Below are 16,990 nucleotides of genomic sequence, written 5' to 3'. Positions count from 1 at the left end.
TCAAGGGCCTAGCGAAGGAGCTCCTCATTGGCGGAACAAGGACAAGACACCGGAGAATCCTAACCATTACACAATAAGCCGAAAGTTACAGAAGATTGGCCAAGATTTTCCTAACACCCTGAGTGAGAACTAGGATGCAGGCGGCAGATCGGCAGATCGTAACTGCTGGTTGGAACAGAAACTGGTACCGCTCCACTTGGTAGTGCATATGAAAAGCCTTAGAAAGGTTTATCTTTAAACCCACTTAGAGGACTGAGCTGGGGAAGTAAATCGGGAATGCAAGTATTTCAAACAGCAACTTCCTCACAATATTACAAAAAATACTCAGAAAAAGGGTCCTGGTTGGTGTGGCTCAGTGGATTGAGTGACAGCCTGCCAACTGAAGGTTGCTGGTTCCATTCCCAGGGCACATGCCAGGTGGCTGGACAGATGCCGGGCTGGGGGCATGTGAGGCAACCCATCCATGTATCTCTGGCACACTGATTTTTTCTCCCTCTTTCTCCCTCCCTTCCCCTCACTCTATAAATAAATAAAATCTTTAATAGACTGGTTTCCCACATTGTCAGCATATTAGAGAGAATAGTATATATCATATAAATATTTTTAAAGTCAAACAGCAACTTGCTGCTCACCGATAGTGAGGGGGTGTGACAATACTCAAAACTGTGTACCAAGAAGACAATTACACATTTCCTGAGATTCGGGGCATGGACTGGACTATCCGCAGTGGACCCTAACTAAAATGGAGAGGTGCTATCTTTAAGGTTCATAAATTGTCCAGCTGTAACTTCATTTGAATAGCAGACCTGATCTCCGGTATTTGAGGTAAAAAAAAAAAATCCTACAATGCCTTAAAAAATTAACACAATAAAAGCAACCATTTGAAAAAAATAAACAATTATGTAATGAATATCGCATCTGCAAAGACTAAAACCAATGATTTTCTCTGCTTTGTGGAGTATGAATGGCTGGCTTTATTTACATGTCTTTGAATTCTCACAGTGTTTCAATCTAAAAAATAACCTGTCATGAAACCATGATGTAACACCTCTCTCCTGGGCTGCACTCCCTCCCCCACCCAGCTGCAAACTGCATGGCTGGAGGAGAGTCAAACGCATCCTTCCACCTAGAATAGCCTGACTCCTCCTGACTCCATCCCTGCTCAAACTTCTTTTCCTGGTCTGAGGTCCCAAAGGTTTCAGCCCATCACAGCACCAATGCCCACTGTAGAGAACACATTATTTATTAAAGACAACTTGTCATCAACAGCATTGACTCAAGAAACCAAACTGATTTAAAAAACAAAACGAAAACAAAGGCAGACAACATTCTGACCCTATGGAGTGAGACCTGCTGAGCTCATCCAGCCCGATCTGCAAATGTTCAAATTCCGGGGGGGCTCTGGCTTCCCAGGCAGGAGGCTTGGGCACTCTGGTCTTCTGGGAACCTCCTGAGAGTTTGGGGAAGGGGAATTGCCAAGGGCAGGTCCTTTCCTCAGCCAAACCCGGACACGGTCCCTGTGCTCCTGACCCAAAGTCAAGGAGAGGGCACCGGTCTTAGGCCTGCCACTGAGACCAATTAGATGCAGTGATTCAAGTAGTACGGCCCCAGAACGGAAGGCAAGGGGACAGCAAGAGGGAATGCATCAGTGTCCTGGGCAGTGTCTGCTGGGTCCCAGGCTGTGGTCCGAGCCTCAGACTGTGACGAGGTCAAGGCTGGAACTCAACAACCAGCCGACAAGTTCTGGGAAGGTGGGTCGGGCTGGTGGGAAGCAGCGAATCCCTGCCCCAAGCAGGGTCTCCAAGCCTCCCTTCTACTCATTTCCAGTACAGAGCTCAGAGCACTCCCAGCCAGGTTGTGCTGGGGAACCAGGGAGGTTCCAAAGGCGAGGAGAGGATGCTGAGCCTGACCTCAGAAAGGCAGGAAGCCCCATGCTTCCAAACCCTTTTGACCTTCCCAGCCCCAACCCTCACCCCAAACCAAGCACTTGACAATCTACAATAAATAACCTGGAGTCTGAATAAATAGCAAAGTCTCCCAAAAACTGTTATGAGAGGAGGTGGCAAAAAGGCAAGTGCAGAGAAGTCCCAGCAGCATCCAAGGGACAGCCTGGTAGAGGAGCCGTCTGGGGGAAGCTGTTCAGCCTGGCCCATAGCCTGGCCCCTGCAGGCAGCAGAAGTCCTGGCTGCCGACTCAGGAAGGCTTCAGGGGCAAGCGAGCACCTGCCAGCAGGTCTGAAGAGAGGATGAAGACCCTTGCTACATTACCCAGCCTTCCAGACACAAACTCCCTGCCTCCTTACAAAAGGAGGGTGGGGACTTTATCAGAACTAGCCGCTCCTCCCACTGCCCGGCAGTGGGAGGAGCCTACAGCTGCTGCTCTAGGAGCACCTGCCCCAAATCCTGGGAACAGCCCAAGCAGGTGACCAGAGAAGGGCCAGCACCTTCCTCGGCCTGTTTGGGAGCCGCAGGGCTGCCTCGGCCCTGACGGGATCCAGGGCCTCTGAGCTCAGCTCTCCCTGGCCTGGCCAGGTTCCCTTTGGTCCCACTTTTCCTTCAGGGACCCACCCTCCCAGGGATGGGCCCTGGAAGCCATGGGAATGACTGCTCTTCTGAAGCACTTCGACTCCAATCCCTAGTACAGGATCCCCTGGATGTCCTGCTCCTTTGGGAAAATCTTGGGAAGGTCAGCCCTCCTCCCTGCTCCGTCTAGGGCAGAAAGGAGGGTAAGAGGCTCAGAGCTCCACAGGCCACCATTTCTCAGCAGCTTTTGGTTTCCAAGATTTGTCGGTGTGGGCAGGGCCAGGGCCCTCCAATGAGGCCCTTCGGACTCCCTCCCAGTCTCAGGGGCCTGGGAGCCTGGGGCTGGGGTTGGGAACAGGGCACAAAGGCCACAGTTGACTTCTAGGGGCTTTGCTGAGCCCGACTCCTCATTCTGTCTCTGGGCTTCACAGACAGGGAAGGGAGGAGTGAGGGGAAGAGGCTGGGGATAAGGCACCCCAAGAGAGAAGGGCAGGGGGAGAGCAAGGAAAGGAAGAGACAGAGACTCACAGAGCCTCCACGAAGGTGGAGGGAGAAGTGAGAGAAGTAGGCGGGGAGACGGAGGAGGAGCAGAGACCTAGAGGGGAAGACACTCTCGCCTCCTTCACATCCACACTGACACACACACACACCTGGAGGATGAAGAGCCGCACGCACGCACGCACGCACGCACTCAGTGAGAGAGGGACAGAGGGTGTGACCTGGGCCTGGCAGCTCCTTAGCTCCCTCACAGCGTCACTTTCCCCATGGCGAACCCTAAGCACCAACCCCCAGAAGTGGTTTCTGGCTCACTGGCCAAGCACCTGCCCCCAAGCCCAGAGCAGGAGAGGGAGCAGCAGAGCAGAGGCTGGGAGGGACCCATGGCAGCTCCCAGTACCCCCAATCTGCCCCACCTCCAGGCAACAACTTCAGGAACTCCAGCCTTGCTCAGCAGCCTGGGAAAATGGTCCCAGGGTTTAAGAGCGAAGAGAGAGCCAGGGCTTGGTGGTCAGGAAGGAGCATGGCACGGTATGTCCCCAGTGGGAATGGCCTAGGGGGACACAGCCAGGTGAGGAGGCCTGGAGTAGGCCAGTCCTGTGGCTTTCCCTCGGGGAGGGGGGATCCCACAGGCTTCTTCGTGTCCCAGAAGCCAGGGCACAGGGACCGTCTCTCCCAAACCTGGGCCTCTTGCTGTCGGGCTACTTGGAGTCTTGGAGTTCCTTGGCTTTCTGTAGGATCTGGCAGACATCTGTGATGGGGTAATCCTGGGCACGAGAAAGGCCAACAAGATGCCTCTGAAGTCAGCCCACCCTTTGCCACCTCTGCCTCACCTGTGCCCTTCCCATTGGGACCTGTCGCCAGGCTGGACCACAGATGACCAGCACCCCCATTCTGCCCTAACCCCCACATGCAGCATGAACACAACCAACCCAACCAGCACCACCCACAGGGCTCAGAGCCCTTCCTTAGACCAGGCCCACGCTACCTCACCTCTCCCCATCCGGCACGGGGCCAAGGGGCACACACTGGCTCCCTGGGGCGCCCGAGCAGCTCAATGAGGAGGCTGTTGTGATTATGCCTATTTTACAGATCTACTCTGTGAGCCACCGAAAACCGACCCCAGGCCAGGTGTGAGTGAAAAAACTGGGGCCTGGAGAGCTTGTCACTTGGCGCAGGTCCCACGGCCAGCACGGCAGAACGAGGGTGTGAACCTGGTGCTGTCTGACCCTGGAGCCCTCGTTCTCCACCACCGGCCCTGCACCCTGCCGCTCTAGTCTGAGCGTGACTCCCAACGAGCACTGCCCCCTACTGGGCACCGCTGCATCCCAGTGCCGTTTACTTGGGTACAACACTCGGTCGTTCAAAGGGGCAAAGCCCTGCCCTCACGGCCACACCACACTCAAGGTCAGTGGCAAAGCCGGGATTCAAAACCATCCAAACCCAGATCTGCCTCAGGGGACTTGACTCTTAAACTCTGCTACCCTCCACTGCCCCTGCACCAGCCTGTCGCAGCAGCTGACACAGGGTGGCTGTTGGGTAAGTGTCTGCCTCCTGGCCAAGACTGAGCTTGCCGTTCCAAACCCCGTTACCTGGAGGAGCCGCATGTTTACAGTGAAGTCCCCTTCCAGCAGCTGCTCCCGGATCAGTCTGAGGAAAATAGCAGCGAGGCGCTAAGACTCTGCGCTGCCCTGAGTGCAGGCCGAGCGGGGCCCCTTCCTGACCTGCCCCCCCCCCCCGCCACCGCAAGTTTGGTTTGACACTCGCCAAGGACCCCAGAGGCTCCCTCCAGCCTGGTGAGAGCTGGCCCGCCCACCCCAGGCCACACTCACATGAGCATGGCGCAGCAGACCAGGAGGAGGAAGTCAAAGCGGCTGTCATCAGCGAAGAGGGAGTCCCAGATACGGATGACATCAGGCAGCAAGAACTCCTGGGACAGCAGCAGCATCAGCCAGCGGAAGGCGAAGAACTGGGGCTTGATGTTCTGCTCTTGCTGGGGAGAGAGAGGCGCGGGGTGGGTGCGAAATCCATGCAGGCTGGATGCCCTGTGACACCACGCGGTCTCTAGTGCGGATTCAGACACACAGTGGGGCCCAGGACCTAACCAAGGACGCGGCGGGCCAGGGGTGCGCACCAGGCACACTGTTTTCTGAAATAAACATGGAATACCACTACGATAATTTTTTTAAATTATTCTTAATTTTGCACTGGCCGTGTTCAGCTGGTTAGAGCACTGCCCCACACGCCAAGGTTGCGGGTTCGACCCCATCAGGGCACACAGAAGAATCAACCAATGAACGCATAAGTAGACCAACAAATCCATGTTTCTCCCTCTCTCCCTTCAATCAATTTTTAAAAATTACCCTTAACTTTTAAAAGTGAAGTTTACCCTTCTTTTCTCAGAGGACAACAGGCTGAACTCAGGAAGCACGTGGTAAATGCCTGTGCCTGGCATACGCTGGGCACCGTACCCACTCCCCGCCGGCCTGCCTGGACTCCCAGCGCCTGCCGCCCGGTCTCTCAGCAGTGGGTCAGCGCTCCCTAAGCAGCAGCGGCCCCTTTCCACCCCAGGCTCAAACCAGAGCTCACCCTGGACCTGTGCCCCTCTTCGTCTGCCTGCCCCGGCCCTGTGGCCCTGGGGGTCCTCACCAGTTTCAGGTAGAGTTCCACATCCTTATCCTTCAAGGTGGAGTACACCTTCTCCATCTTGTAGGTGATGCCGCACTGCGAGTCGTCCAGGCTCTTGATGAAGTTGTCCCGGATCTCAGCCATGAGGTTGGTGAAGCAAAAGAAGGTGTCTGCCTCCGCGTGCTCTGCACGAGACGGGCAGGGTGAGGGCAGCCGAGAGCCCCCCCCAAATCTCACCGGTGAGACCCTCCTTTGGCTCAGAGGCTCACCCCACCACCGCCCACCGTGGTCAGGCTCCACACCTTCTCTGCCCCCGACCTCCCCCACCCCCAGACTAAGGACATCACTTCCTCCTCACACCTTCTGGCGGCTGCCCACTCCTTGTCAATTCACTGGGTGCTCTTTGATGATATTTTTCAAAGCGTCACTCAAATTCTTTCTCCCACTCAGTTTCCTGTATATATATATCATCTCCTCCATCAGAAAGTCAGTCAAAACATCAAGAGCTCAGTAAACGTCCAACACTCTGCAAAGTCTGAGCCAGACTGGCTTTCAGGGAGGGTCGAGGCCAACCCCCTATGTGACAGAGGGGAAATGGAGGCCCACAGAGGGGGTGTGAGCTGCACAGCCTGGCTTCCCTTGGTCCACCTCTCTAGGGAGCCGGCAACAAGAGATGAAGGCGGCCAAGAGCCCTTCTACCTTTCCACTCGTTGTTGGGGTCGGTGGCGAAGGTGTAGTACAGGGGCCCCACGATCTCGTTCATGCCCTGCACGTAAGCGATGCCTGGGTTGAGCTTGGCGTAGATGAACAGGATCCGCTCCACCACCTCCCAGTGGGCCTCACAGCCATTGGGCAGCACCTGGTACTCATTCAGGGATGTGGGCGCCGAGGTCTTGTGCGGGGAGCTCATCTGGGAGAGGACAGAGGGTCGTGAAGACGATGGGCGGCATTGTGAACAGTGTGTTCCACCAGCAACATCTACCATGAAGCCTACGCCTAACTTCCAGCTTATGGGAAATTCAGGGTGTAGATGCATGTGGCCGAGGCCACCAGGAGGAAACAGGCCAACAAACCAGGATGTGGAACACGCTACACAATAGCTGGACTAACACCTAATTTACGTGATAGAAGAAAGAACAGTGCTTCCCTCTGCGGAGAAGGGCACTGACTGCGCAGGGTGCTCTCTGGACGAGAAAAACACGACACCCCAGTGCAACACATAAACCTGGGCTGGTCCTGGTTTGGAAGAAAAAAATCAAAAATATTCTTAGCACAACCACCCTGGCTGGTGTGGCTCCGTGGATTGAGTGCCAGCCTGAGAACCAAAAGGTCACTGGTTTGATTCTCAGTCAGGTCACAGGCCTGGGTTGTGGGCCAGGTCTCCAGTTAGGAGTGCACCAGAGGCAACCAGCAACCGATTAACATATCTCTCACACATTGATGTTTCTCTCCCTCTCTTTCCCTCTCCCTTCCCTTCTCTCTAAAAGTGAATAAAATCTTTTTAAAAAATATATTCTTAGCATGAATGAGGACACACAATCGTGGATTGGATGTCAGGTATTATTATGCAATTATTGTTAATTTCCTAGAGGTGTTGGTGGTAAGAGGATGTCCTTATTCTCAGGAGATGCCTGCGGAAGTACTTGGGGGTGAAGGGTCAGAACACCTGCAACCCACTCTCTGTAATACACAAACAAATTTGGCAAAAGGTTAACAACTTAAATTTAAATGGAAAGTATATGGTTGTGCACTATACTCTCAACTTTTCTGAATGTTTCAAAGTTTTCATACGAAAAAGCTGGGAGATAAACAGAGATGATACGTCTGCTACAGAACACAGGCTCCCACCACCGTCTGCGCAGCAGGACCCCCAGGAACTTTGTAAAGACGTGGGTGCCAGGGGTGACCTGTTTGAGCGAGCCCCAGGCAAGCCCAGGTGGGGACAGTGTGGGAAACCACCCGGGACATGAAGGGCCAAGGACATTCAACTCCCTTTCTTATTATACACATATGTTCATGCACACACTTGCACATACCTGTGCAGACATGCGCGCCGCTAACATTTACCCAGAGCTCTATGTGCAAGACAGTGCTCTGTAAGCATGTAATGCTCTAACAACTTAGAATATTCTCTCAACATCGCTTTCAAGATGAGGAAACTGAGGCTCAGAAATGTTAGGTCACTCATCGGGTCTCACATTAAGCGGCAGTAAAGGGTTCGACCCTGGACTAACTGACTCCAGTGCCTGAAGCCCAGGCCTCAGAGAGCGCTGCCTTCTAACTTCCCAACAATCTGCGCAGCTGTGACCTCATGACCTCATTTCACCTTCCTGGCAAATCTAAAGGCAGACAGGGCAGAAATGGCTATGGCCCATTTACAGAAGAGCCAATGGAGGCCTGGGAAGGGAAGCCCGATGTCACCTGCCCAGAGTCAAACAGATGGTCGGCTTTAACTCACATCGCCCCACCACAGGTCCACAAGTCTGGCCATGAACCTTCTGGTTAGGTGCTCTGCCCCCAGGACAAGGTCCAAACCTAAAATGGGCAAGAGCTCAGCTCTCAGTCTCCAATGACTTGAGCGCAATGAAGGACAGAAGCCAGGGCCTGCAGCCAGGACATCAGCGGCCGAGTAAGAGGGTCGCCCACACAGCAGGCCCTGCATTCTGCACCTCCTGGCATGCCTAGCTCTCTCGGAGGCACGTGGGGTACTGGGACTGGCTGCGACTGCCCGCCTCCCCCGAGATACAGAGCCTCGGCGGGTCATCCCTCTCATCTGTCTCTAGCTCTTTGCAGGCTACGAAGAAGGACTGTTCCACTGTTGGAGGACAGCAGAAAGGTTTCAGCAACTCAGAGCTCCAGGTACCAAAGCAGTAGTAGGCTCGAGTTCAGTGATAAGATCATACACTTGTTTGGCTACCGTTACAGGAACCTGGGGAAGACTGGGACTCAAACACTCGGCACGACCTGGCCAGCGCAAGCCCTCCTACCCCATCCTACCCCCTAAGTCTCTCAAATTTACCCCCGCTCTAGCAGCCCCACCTCCACTCCTGCCCCTTCCGATCAACACCCACCCAGCGCCAACGGAGGTCTTTTACGAGAGCATTCCTGAGTCACATCACCACCCTGCTTAGAAGGCTGCAAGGGCCCCCCCGTAGCCTCACCACCACCCACCTCTCCAGCATCTTCCAGCAACCCTCCCCATTTCCCTCTGCCTCTAGCCACACTAAATCCTCTACCCTGTGAACACACCACGCTCTCTCCTGCCTGAGGACCTCCACACGTGCCCTCCTCCCCACCTGGAACGGTCTGTCCTCCCAGCTCTTTGAGCCTTAGCTTAAATGTCACTTCCTCAGGGAAGTCTTCCCTGATAGCCAGGTCAGGTCAGCTCCCTACCCATCAGGCTCCCACGGCACCTGTCCTTACTTTTGAAAGAGCCACCTCCAGCACTGCAGGGCCCTCCCGCAGCAGCCCTCACACCCAGCCTCAACCTGGATCCCTGACCTTCCCACAGAGCTCGGGTAGAATCAAAGGTGCCTTGAATAACTGTCAGCGCAGATGGTCGTGGGCCCAGTGGACAGTGGCCAAGGGAAGCAAAAGGAAAAGGCTGTCATGAGGAGTCCCTGGGGCCCCAGAGTGCTGCTCACATTTGTGACCCCACTCCGGTTCCGGGCCACTGTCTGGGATTTCAGCGTCGTCTGCTCCACCCGCTTGCGAAGGGTCTCAAACTCATTCTGGGGGTCCAGGATGAGGAGGCACGGGTACTCAGTGGCCCTCTGGAAGAAGGAGATGTCTGGGCACAGCCTCCTGAGAGAGGGGACAGGAGAGGACGCCGTGACTCAGGGTAGAGGCTTCAGATGCTCCAGCATCCCAAAGACCGCTTTAAAACAGTAACAACATGGCCCTGCCTGGTGTGGCTCAGGGAACTGAGCACTGGCCTGTGAACCGAAAGGTCACCAGTTCAACTAACTGTCAGGGCACATGCCTGGGTCGTGGGGTGGGTCCTCTTCCACGTCGATGTTTCTCCCCTTCTCTTTCTCCCTCCCTTCCCCACTCTCTAAATAGATTCTTAATAAAATAATAAAAACAGTGTATTTAAAAACAATATAGTCTTTAAGAGACAATATAGTCATAATATATATACCCATCTTATGTGTATTTGCAGATACATGGGCGCATATATATGTGTGTGTCTTGTACATATATATCCTTATGATCTTACAATCCAACTCCCTTAAACCACTGACATCTTTCCATATTAAAAATACCTAGTATGTACAAGAGCGTTAACTGCACTGTGGTTTAAAGTAGTAAAAGAGATTTGGTTAAGTGACACATTGTACAGTAGAATATTACACCGCTGACATGGAAAATAAGTGTCCAAGACTAAGCGAGAAGAAAAAAATTGAGCCCTGGCCAAGTAGCTCAGTTGGTTAGAGCACTGTCCCAATACACCAAGGTTGCAGGTTCAATCCCCAGTCAGGACACATACAAGAAGCAACCAATGAACACATGAATAAGTAGAACAACAAATTAATGTCTATCTCTCCCCCTTCCTCTCTTTCTCCTTCTCTCTAAAAAAAAAAAAAAAAGCAGTTGAGGACCGTCTCGAGAGCGTGACCAAGAGTTTAAATGCATGCATTGCAGCACACACACTTTTTTCAGACTGCTTACACACAGCACACCGCGAACGCACCCTCTGGAAGCACCGAACGCCACGCCACAATCACCACCAGTGAAAGCAGAGCCTGTTTCTCCAGAACGGGGTTCCAGACATGGCTCTTGATTTAAGGGGGCCATTAAAACCCCTCGTGAATAGAGGCTGCGCCAGCACCAGCCCACAAACGGACGCAAGAGCTCCCTCCTGCATCCTGGCTGGGCCGCCTAACAGTGGACCTGGGCACAACGAGCACCCGCCAAGGAGCAGCACCCAGGGTGGGCAGTGGCTGGAAACACAGCTGACAACCGGGAAGGTGGGACCGTGAGCAGGGGAAGGACTAGGCCCCACTGTAGCCGAGGCCTTCCTCCCAGCTCCTCCCCAGCCTGTGGGAGGGTCCACCCACTGCCACTGAGCAACCCAACAGGACAGCACAGACACCGTTTCCTCAGCTCCATACTGAGTAGGAAAGCACACTCATGCCTCACAATTGAAAAAAAAAAACTTATCTGACCCTGCCATTCCTGTGCTTAAAACCTTTGTATGACTGCCCCACGTGCTTAGAATCAAGTCCAAGGTCCAACCTGCGTCTCCCTCCAGGGTGGTGTCAACCATACCACCTCCACACTGTGTTTGGGACATGCCAAGCTCCATGGGCTCTCAGGGCCCCCCACAGGTGGACCCCACCCACCACGGCCTTTCCCTCCCTCTGTGCCCAGGGCAGCTCCCCAGGCCTCCCCACGAACACCACTTCCTCAGGCAGGGAGAGCGCCCCGAACTCCTGGGACACCCTGAACACTTCCTTCAGTGCGTCTACCAGAGATGCACATTCCGCAGGGACCGAACTTGCTCAACGCCTGTCTTCCCACCCTCCCCCTAAGGTTCTAGGTCCCTCGGGGAGAGGGGCCGTGTCTGTGTTCAGTGCTCAACCCTGAGCCAGGCCCTGGGGCTGCCACAGAGCAGAGGGTCAATAGCCATCTGATGAAGGAATGATGAGACAAACCCATAAATGCCATGGACAACTGACACTGAGGCAGGGAGGAGAACCAGGCACAGGCATGCACAGGGCCACACAGCCACACACACACACACATACACACCCACACTCACTGCGCTCACCAGCCCCGTGCTCAGGGCCCCCACCACTGGAGCCTGCACCTGACTACCCAGACCTCCCACCAACGGCCTTCTCATACCCCTACCCAACCCCAGGGGCTCAGGCTGGACAGGCAAAGGGCAGGACCAGGAAACACCGCAGAAGTCCCGGGGCCCGCGCCCAGCCCGGCGTACCGGACGTCTTTGTCGATCTGCAGCAGCACCTCGTTGTCCTTGAAGTACGTGTTCCACCGGCTGTCGGGGTTGGGGTTGAGTGGCTGTGGGGAGAAAACCAGCTGCTGTCCTGGGCACACGTGGGCCCCAGAGGCAGGCACCAGTCTGCAGGCCTGAGCAGTGGCCTCACACCGACAATCCCATTAGCAGCCCCGCTGCGGCCCCAAGACAGCCTTCGAAGAGCAGCCTCCGCCTCCTGTGGCCGCCTAAATCCCACTCAAACCCCACAGCCAAACGCCACGCCCCGCTCTCTGCTCTGAGTGCATCCTGCCAGGCAGGACTCAACTCCGTCTGCCTGCTGCTCGGGCTCTGGAATGCGGCGTACAGCAGGTGCTCACTAAGGGCTTGTTGACGGAATGAATGAGTGAGCGAATGTCGTGTCACAGAGTCTCCTCGAGTCTAACTCATCAGTGCTTTGAGTCACCAGGGGCAGTCCTCCGAGGACAGGACCGGGCCTCATGCACCTCCCCATCCTGCACTGCAAAGTGCACAGGGTGAAGCTCAGTGCTGGCGGGCCAAACAAGGCTCCCTGTAGGCCGCAGGAAGGCAGTGTATCCTCGCTGCCGCCCTGATCTGACCCTGTTCAACTGTCAAAGGAGACCAGGCGTGCAGAGGGCCTGGCTCCGTCCACGCTGCTCACACAGCACACCCTGAGCCCCAGCTACCACTTATGCTCCTGGCGGAGCCAGGTGGAAAGGGAGGGACAGCGGCCTTTGGGGGTGAGCAACCAAATGAAGAAAGGAGGTCCTAGAAGGGCCAGATGGGACCAAGACCAGCTGCACCCATCCTCTGAGATGGGGGGCCTTCCCCACTCCAGAGCCCACGCTCCTTCCCACTCTGTAGCCTCAGTTCCCACTGATGACCCCTACTCACATGGTCCTCAAAGGTCACATCCTCCCTGGACACTCCCATGTTGGCCTTGGCAATGCCAGGCTGGATAATCATTTCCCTCAAGAACTGAGAATACAGCTCCCTGCAGGAGACAAGAGGGGGGCGTGGTTCGCAAAGGGCGTGCTCAGGGAGCCCAGAAGTGAGAAGCACCAACAGGAGGCAGGGCAGATTCAGCACCACCTGTTCTGATACAGGACCCTCCCATCAGCCCCCCTGCCCTGGGTCTCACCTCTGCTTGGCCAGGATGGAGGTCCATGAGGCTCTCTCCACAGGGAGGTAGTTCAAGAGAATCTGCAGAGAGAGAGAAGCAGAGCTCTGGGGACTTGCCCAGCCCAACCCTGGACAGTAGGTGGAGGCTGACAGACCCCCAGGAAAACGCCCGATAACGCCCAGAGAAGACAGGATGGGCTGAAGCCTAGGCACGGAGGCATGTGCCGGGGAAGCCTCCCCTTTCCTCCCCTGTATCCCAAAGCAGGCCTTCCCTCTTCTCTTCCTCACACAGACTCTTCCAAAGGATAGTAAGACCTCAAAGGGGTCTGGGACTCAAGTGCCGGGCCTCCACTCCCACGCTAGCTAACAGCTTTGGACGAAGCACAGCCTTTCCTGTCCCAAAATGCGACACTGCTACTGCTCTGTCTGGACAAGGAAGCAAAGGGCTTCGCCTGCATTACAAAGTGTTCCATCCCCGAAGGGATCCTGGAGGGGAACTGAGAGGGGCTGAAAACCCAGGACTTCCCAGGAAAGTTTCCCCAGACAAAGTAAGTAAAGGCTCAGAACAGAAAGAAAGGGGTGGTGGGTAGGGACAACCCATGCAGGAATCCAGGGACTTTCAGCGGAGCAGGAGCCCCACCCCAGGCACACCCACCTTCCAGCAGAGGCACCGCAGTCCGCCCTCACAGGGGATGCCTGTGGACACAGCAGGCAAAGGTCACGCCCTTAGGCCGGCGCCCCAGAATCCCCCAGCCCCCCACCTGGGAGCCAGTTGTCGGGGAGTACAGTGAGCAAGAAGTACTCCTTCAAGAATCATTCTCTGCCACAAAGGCCACTAGACGAGATGCTAGTCCTGTGTGCATCTCTCTCCATGACCCCTGCTCCCTCTGTCTGGAATGCTCTTTTGAGGATAACACCTTCTTATCCTGTGTATTTCTTCCTCAGAGCAGCCTGTACCAACCACCATCTCTTCCCAGTCAGGTCACCCATTCGTTATAAACAGTGACTCCGTGACTTCTTCACAGCATCCATCACCACTTGGATTGCGTAACATAATTTGTGTACTTATTTAACACCTATAACCCCTACTACCAGGGAAGTCCCACGAAGACAAGAACCACATTTGTCCTACACTCCCAGCAGCTAGCACAGGGCGTGGCACACAGACGGTATTCCGTAAGTACCTGTGGAGAATAAAGCTACAAATGCTAAGTGCATTGTGGTTCATGGACCTAACTGTACTGAATCCTCATTATAACCCTAGTAAGTAGGGAAGAACAGCATGATTGTCCCCACCTCACAGTAAAGAAACTCATCTGCCCTGGCTGCTGTGGCTCAGTGGATGGAGTGCCGTCTGCAAACCTAAAGGTCACCGGTTTGATTCCCAGTCAGCGCACATGTCTGGGTTGTGGGCCAGCCCCCACTGGGGGCGTGGAAGCAGCAAGCGATCTATGTATCTCTCGCACATTAATGTTTCTCTCCCTTTCTCCTTCCCTTCCCCTCTCTCTAAAAATAAGTAAATAAATAAATAAAATCTAAAGGAAAGGAAAGAAAGGAAAAGAAACTCATCTGTAAACAAAGAGCAACCAAGGACTCATACAGGCCTGCCTGACTCCAGAGCCCAAGTTCACCCCGCCGCAGACGGCCTCCCGAGGCCTGGCAGATGTTCGACTCCCCGCACTGCCGGGACCCCTCCAGATCCAGGGGCCTGCCTGTCACCCCAGAACAGGAAGACGAACTTCCGCAATACCGCCAGACACCTTGAGAAGCAGTGGTTGTGCCGTGACCAGCAGGCAATGCCCCCACCTCGGAATCTGCGTGGGGATGCGGGGAGCTACTCAAGAATTCCTCACTGACAAAGTTACAAAGGCAGAGTGGTGACAAGAAGCTATACAGAATACCCTGGGGGTTTAAAGATGAGCCAAAATCTCTTGGAGGAAGGCTGACCACGCCAGCGAGGGCAAAGTCAAACACCGCTGAGGTGCCGCTCCTTCAAGCCAGAGTCTCAAGGCTGGAATCTCACCATGAACCAAAGTTCATTGTCACCGAGTAGGCTTTAATCCCAAGCCAGGAAGACAACCAGGAACGACCCCGCAGCTCACCCAACTCTACCACACAGGAAGCTCGCCGCAAGGAGGGAAGGCCCGGCCTGCGCTCAGGAAGTCTCCTCCCCACTCCCTCCCTGCTATCTTCTGTCCTCGCCAGCTATTCAAGGAAGCAACCGGCATCATTCAGATGCCGATTAAACACCCCAAGGCCCACAGCCAAGCTAACTGTGGTCACTAAGGGTGGCTGCCGCTTCTCTGGGAACACCCTGCAAGCTCAGGGGAGTCACTGTTTGTTCAGCTCACAGGACCTGGAGAGGCCTGGAGAGGCAGGCTGGTCCCCAGAACGGAGCAGGTATGGTCTGGGGCAGGTCCCCCTCCATCCTAGCCACACCACCACTCTTGGAAAACCCTGCAAAGGAAGAGCTGTCTCTTACCACTAAAACTGAGTTCCCGAAGCTTTTCCAAGGCGATCGTGGGCTCCTTCAGGACATCCTGGAAATCTGCAATCCTTAGAAGACGGAAGGAGGAGGCAAATGAAATGCACCCAAAACGAAAGACAAAGGGCTTAGTAACCATTCCTCTATCCACAGCGCCCTCACATTACCAATCTCCAATCTGTTCCTCGCTCTCCTTCAGGACATAACAGAAGGCAAAGTCAGCCAAGGTCCTAATCAAAGTCAGCTTTGGGGAGTTATAGAAGTATAAATCACGTCTCCTCCAAGCCCAGAAACAGAAATATTCTTGTCTAGAGGTTCACAAACAAGCCCCATGAAGTCAGACACGTTCTATTATTTAGTGAGCTGGCATGTATTGGGCACTTCCTGCTGGCCAGGCCCAGCCCGCAGCTCACAACCTGAACTCCACGAACCCTAGGAACCATGAGTAATTTGATCCGCAGTCAACGGACCTGTGTAACCTGCACGCAGCTCTCCAGGCTCAAAAATACAACTCTGGGCCTGCCTGCAGGCAAGGACAAAAGGGTTTTAAAAATGAGTCCTGGAAGAAAACTGAAGACAGCAAAATTTAGCCAACACAGCAAGATTTGGCCTGAGAGAGAGGTCGGACGGGAGAATCCCGGTTTTCTAAAATTTCTAGTGAAAAACGGGCAAGGGGGACGGGGAGCATTTGGAAAGAGGAGGGTCCTCCGTCAGAGAGTTCACAAGGGAGACAAGGACGGGATGGGGGGCGTGGGGAACTGGTCATTGAGGCCCTGAATCAGCCAGACGCCGGGGGAAGAGGGAAACCAGGGGTCCTAAGTGAGGGCGAAATAGAAAAGGGGGGACACTGGGGGGAAGGGAGGCAGAAATGCCTCCACTCCGAGCTCTCTCAGGCCCACAGGCAATGAGAAGTAGGAGCCCGAGCCCTGCTGCCCGCAGACGGCTGGTGCCTGGCCGAGGCTGCGCGCCCCCGCAGGGCAGAAGTGGCGGACTGGCCAGGAGTGGCCTCGCCGGCTAGGCCCAGCGGCCCCTTACCGGCTCTTGTGCAGACTCGACATGGTGTTGACTTCCGGATCCCCCTGCGGCCTCGGTCGCCTCCGCCGCCGCCCCCCAGGGACGCGGGGAGCTCAGCACAGGCCTCCGACCGGAAACGCAGCTGCCCGCGTGCGCGTTCCGACCCGTCCCGCTCTAGTGCCGCCCCCTTTCCCAGTGGCCGGCAGGGTGGGCGGGATAGGGGGGCAAGACCACGCCCCCACCCCGCCTCTGCCCAGCCCGCGGGGCCTGTGACCGAGCTTAAGAAAGCACTAGCAACGGTGCAGAAGGCGTGGAAGGGCTGGCTCTTCCTTGCGCTTCCCTGGGCCTCACTTTCTATCCACCTGTCACCCTGTCCACTTCCTTGCACGTTCCTCACCCGCAATAAACTATTTAGTCACGGTTTCAGGAATGTCCTTTCTCTGCTTAACTATACAGGTTTTTTCACTGCGAAATCCTCGACCCCTGTAGCAGTGATCGCTGGGAAGGTGGTTCGGTAAACATAGGGTGGAAAGCTGGACTACAATTCAGTGCTTCCGTTACTTTCGGATTTTATTAACAGGAAATTTACTACAACGAAAGCCCTGGCTAACGGTAGCTCGGTTAGACAGTCATCCCCACCCGCCAAGGTTGCTGGTTGGATTCCGGTGAGGGCACATACAAGAAGCAACCAAGGAATGCATAAATGAGTAGAACAACAAACTGATGTTTTCCTCTTTTTCCCTCTCTCTCTCTCTCTAAAAA

General features: G+C 54.9%; 1 protein-coding gene across 3 annotated transcripts; it reads right to left on the bottom strand.

Annotated features, from left to right (window-relative positions):
• Window positions 1-1,187: 1,187 nt before the first annotated feature.
• TBC1D13 (TBC1 domain family member 13) lies at window positions 1,188-16,407 on the bottom strand. 3 transcript variants are annotated; one of them, XM_037036502.1, is made up of 13 exons: window positions 16,250-16,407; window positions 15,212-15,285; window positions 13,385-13,425; window positions 12,749-12,810; window positions 12,502-12,601; window positions 11,590-11,672; window positions 9,290-9,449; window positions 6,345-6,555; window positions 5,667-5,830; window positions 4,850-5,010; window positions 4,610-4,667; window positions 3,699-3,784; window positions 1,188-2,234 (listed from the first exon to the last, which is right to left on the bottom strand). In XM_037036502.1, exons 1-12 carry the CDS (start codon window positions 16,270-16,272, stop codon window positions 3,719-3,721), a joined length of 1,203 nt encoding a protein of 400 aa, XP_036892397.1. In that variant the 5' UTR covers window positions 16,273-16,407; the 3' UTR covers window positions 1,188-2,234; window positions 3,699-3,718. The 3 variants fall into 3 exon arrangements, with proteins under 3 accessions (XP_036892397.1, XP_036892398.1, XP_036892399.1); XM_037036503.1 differs by having other exon boundaries at window positions 1,188-3,784; window positions 6,345-6,411; XM_037036504.1 differs by lacking the exon at window positions 13,385-13,425 and having other exon boundaries at window positions 1,188-3,784; window positions 16,250-16,267.
• Window positions 16,408-16,990: the final 583 nt, after the last annotated feature.

This window comes from Sturnira hondurensis, unplaced genomic scaffold (assembly GCF_014824575.4).
Source record: "Sturnira hondurensis isolate 20B ecotype Veracruz unplaced genomic scaffold, ASM1482457v3 Scaffold0022908, whole genome shotgun sequence".
Taxonomy (NCBI): Eukaryota; Metazoa; Chordata; class Mammalia; order Chiroptera; family Phyllostomidae; genus Sturnira; species Sturnira hondurensis.
This window is presented reverse-complemented; position numbering and strand designations above follow the sequence as displayed.

Coding starts and splice junctions, on each gene's coding strand:
- TBC1D13 (XM_037036502.1), bottom strand. CDS start 16,272: ATGTCGAGTCTGCACAAGAGCCG. Junction 12,811..13,384: donor TGCGGTGCCTCTGCTGGAAG/GTGGGTGTGCCT, acceptor CTCTCTCTGCAG/ATTCTCTTGAACTACCTCCC. Junction 9,450..11,589: donor CAGATCGACAAAGACGTCCG/GTACGCCGGGCT, acceptor CCCCTCTCTCAG/GAGGCTGTGCCCAGACATCT.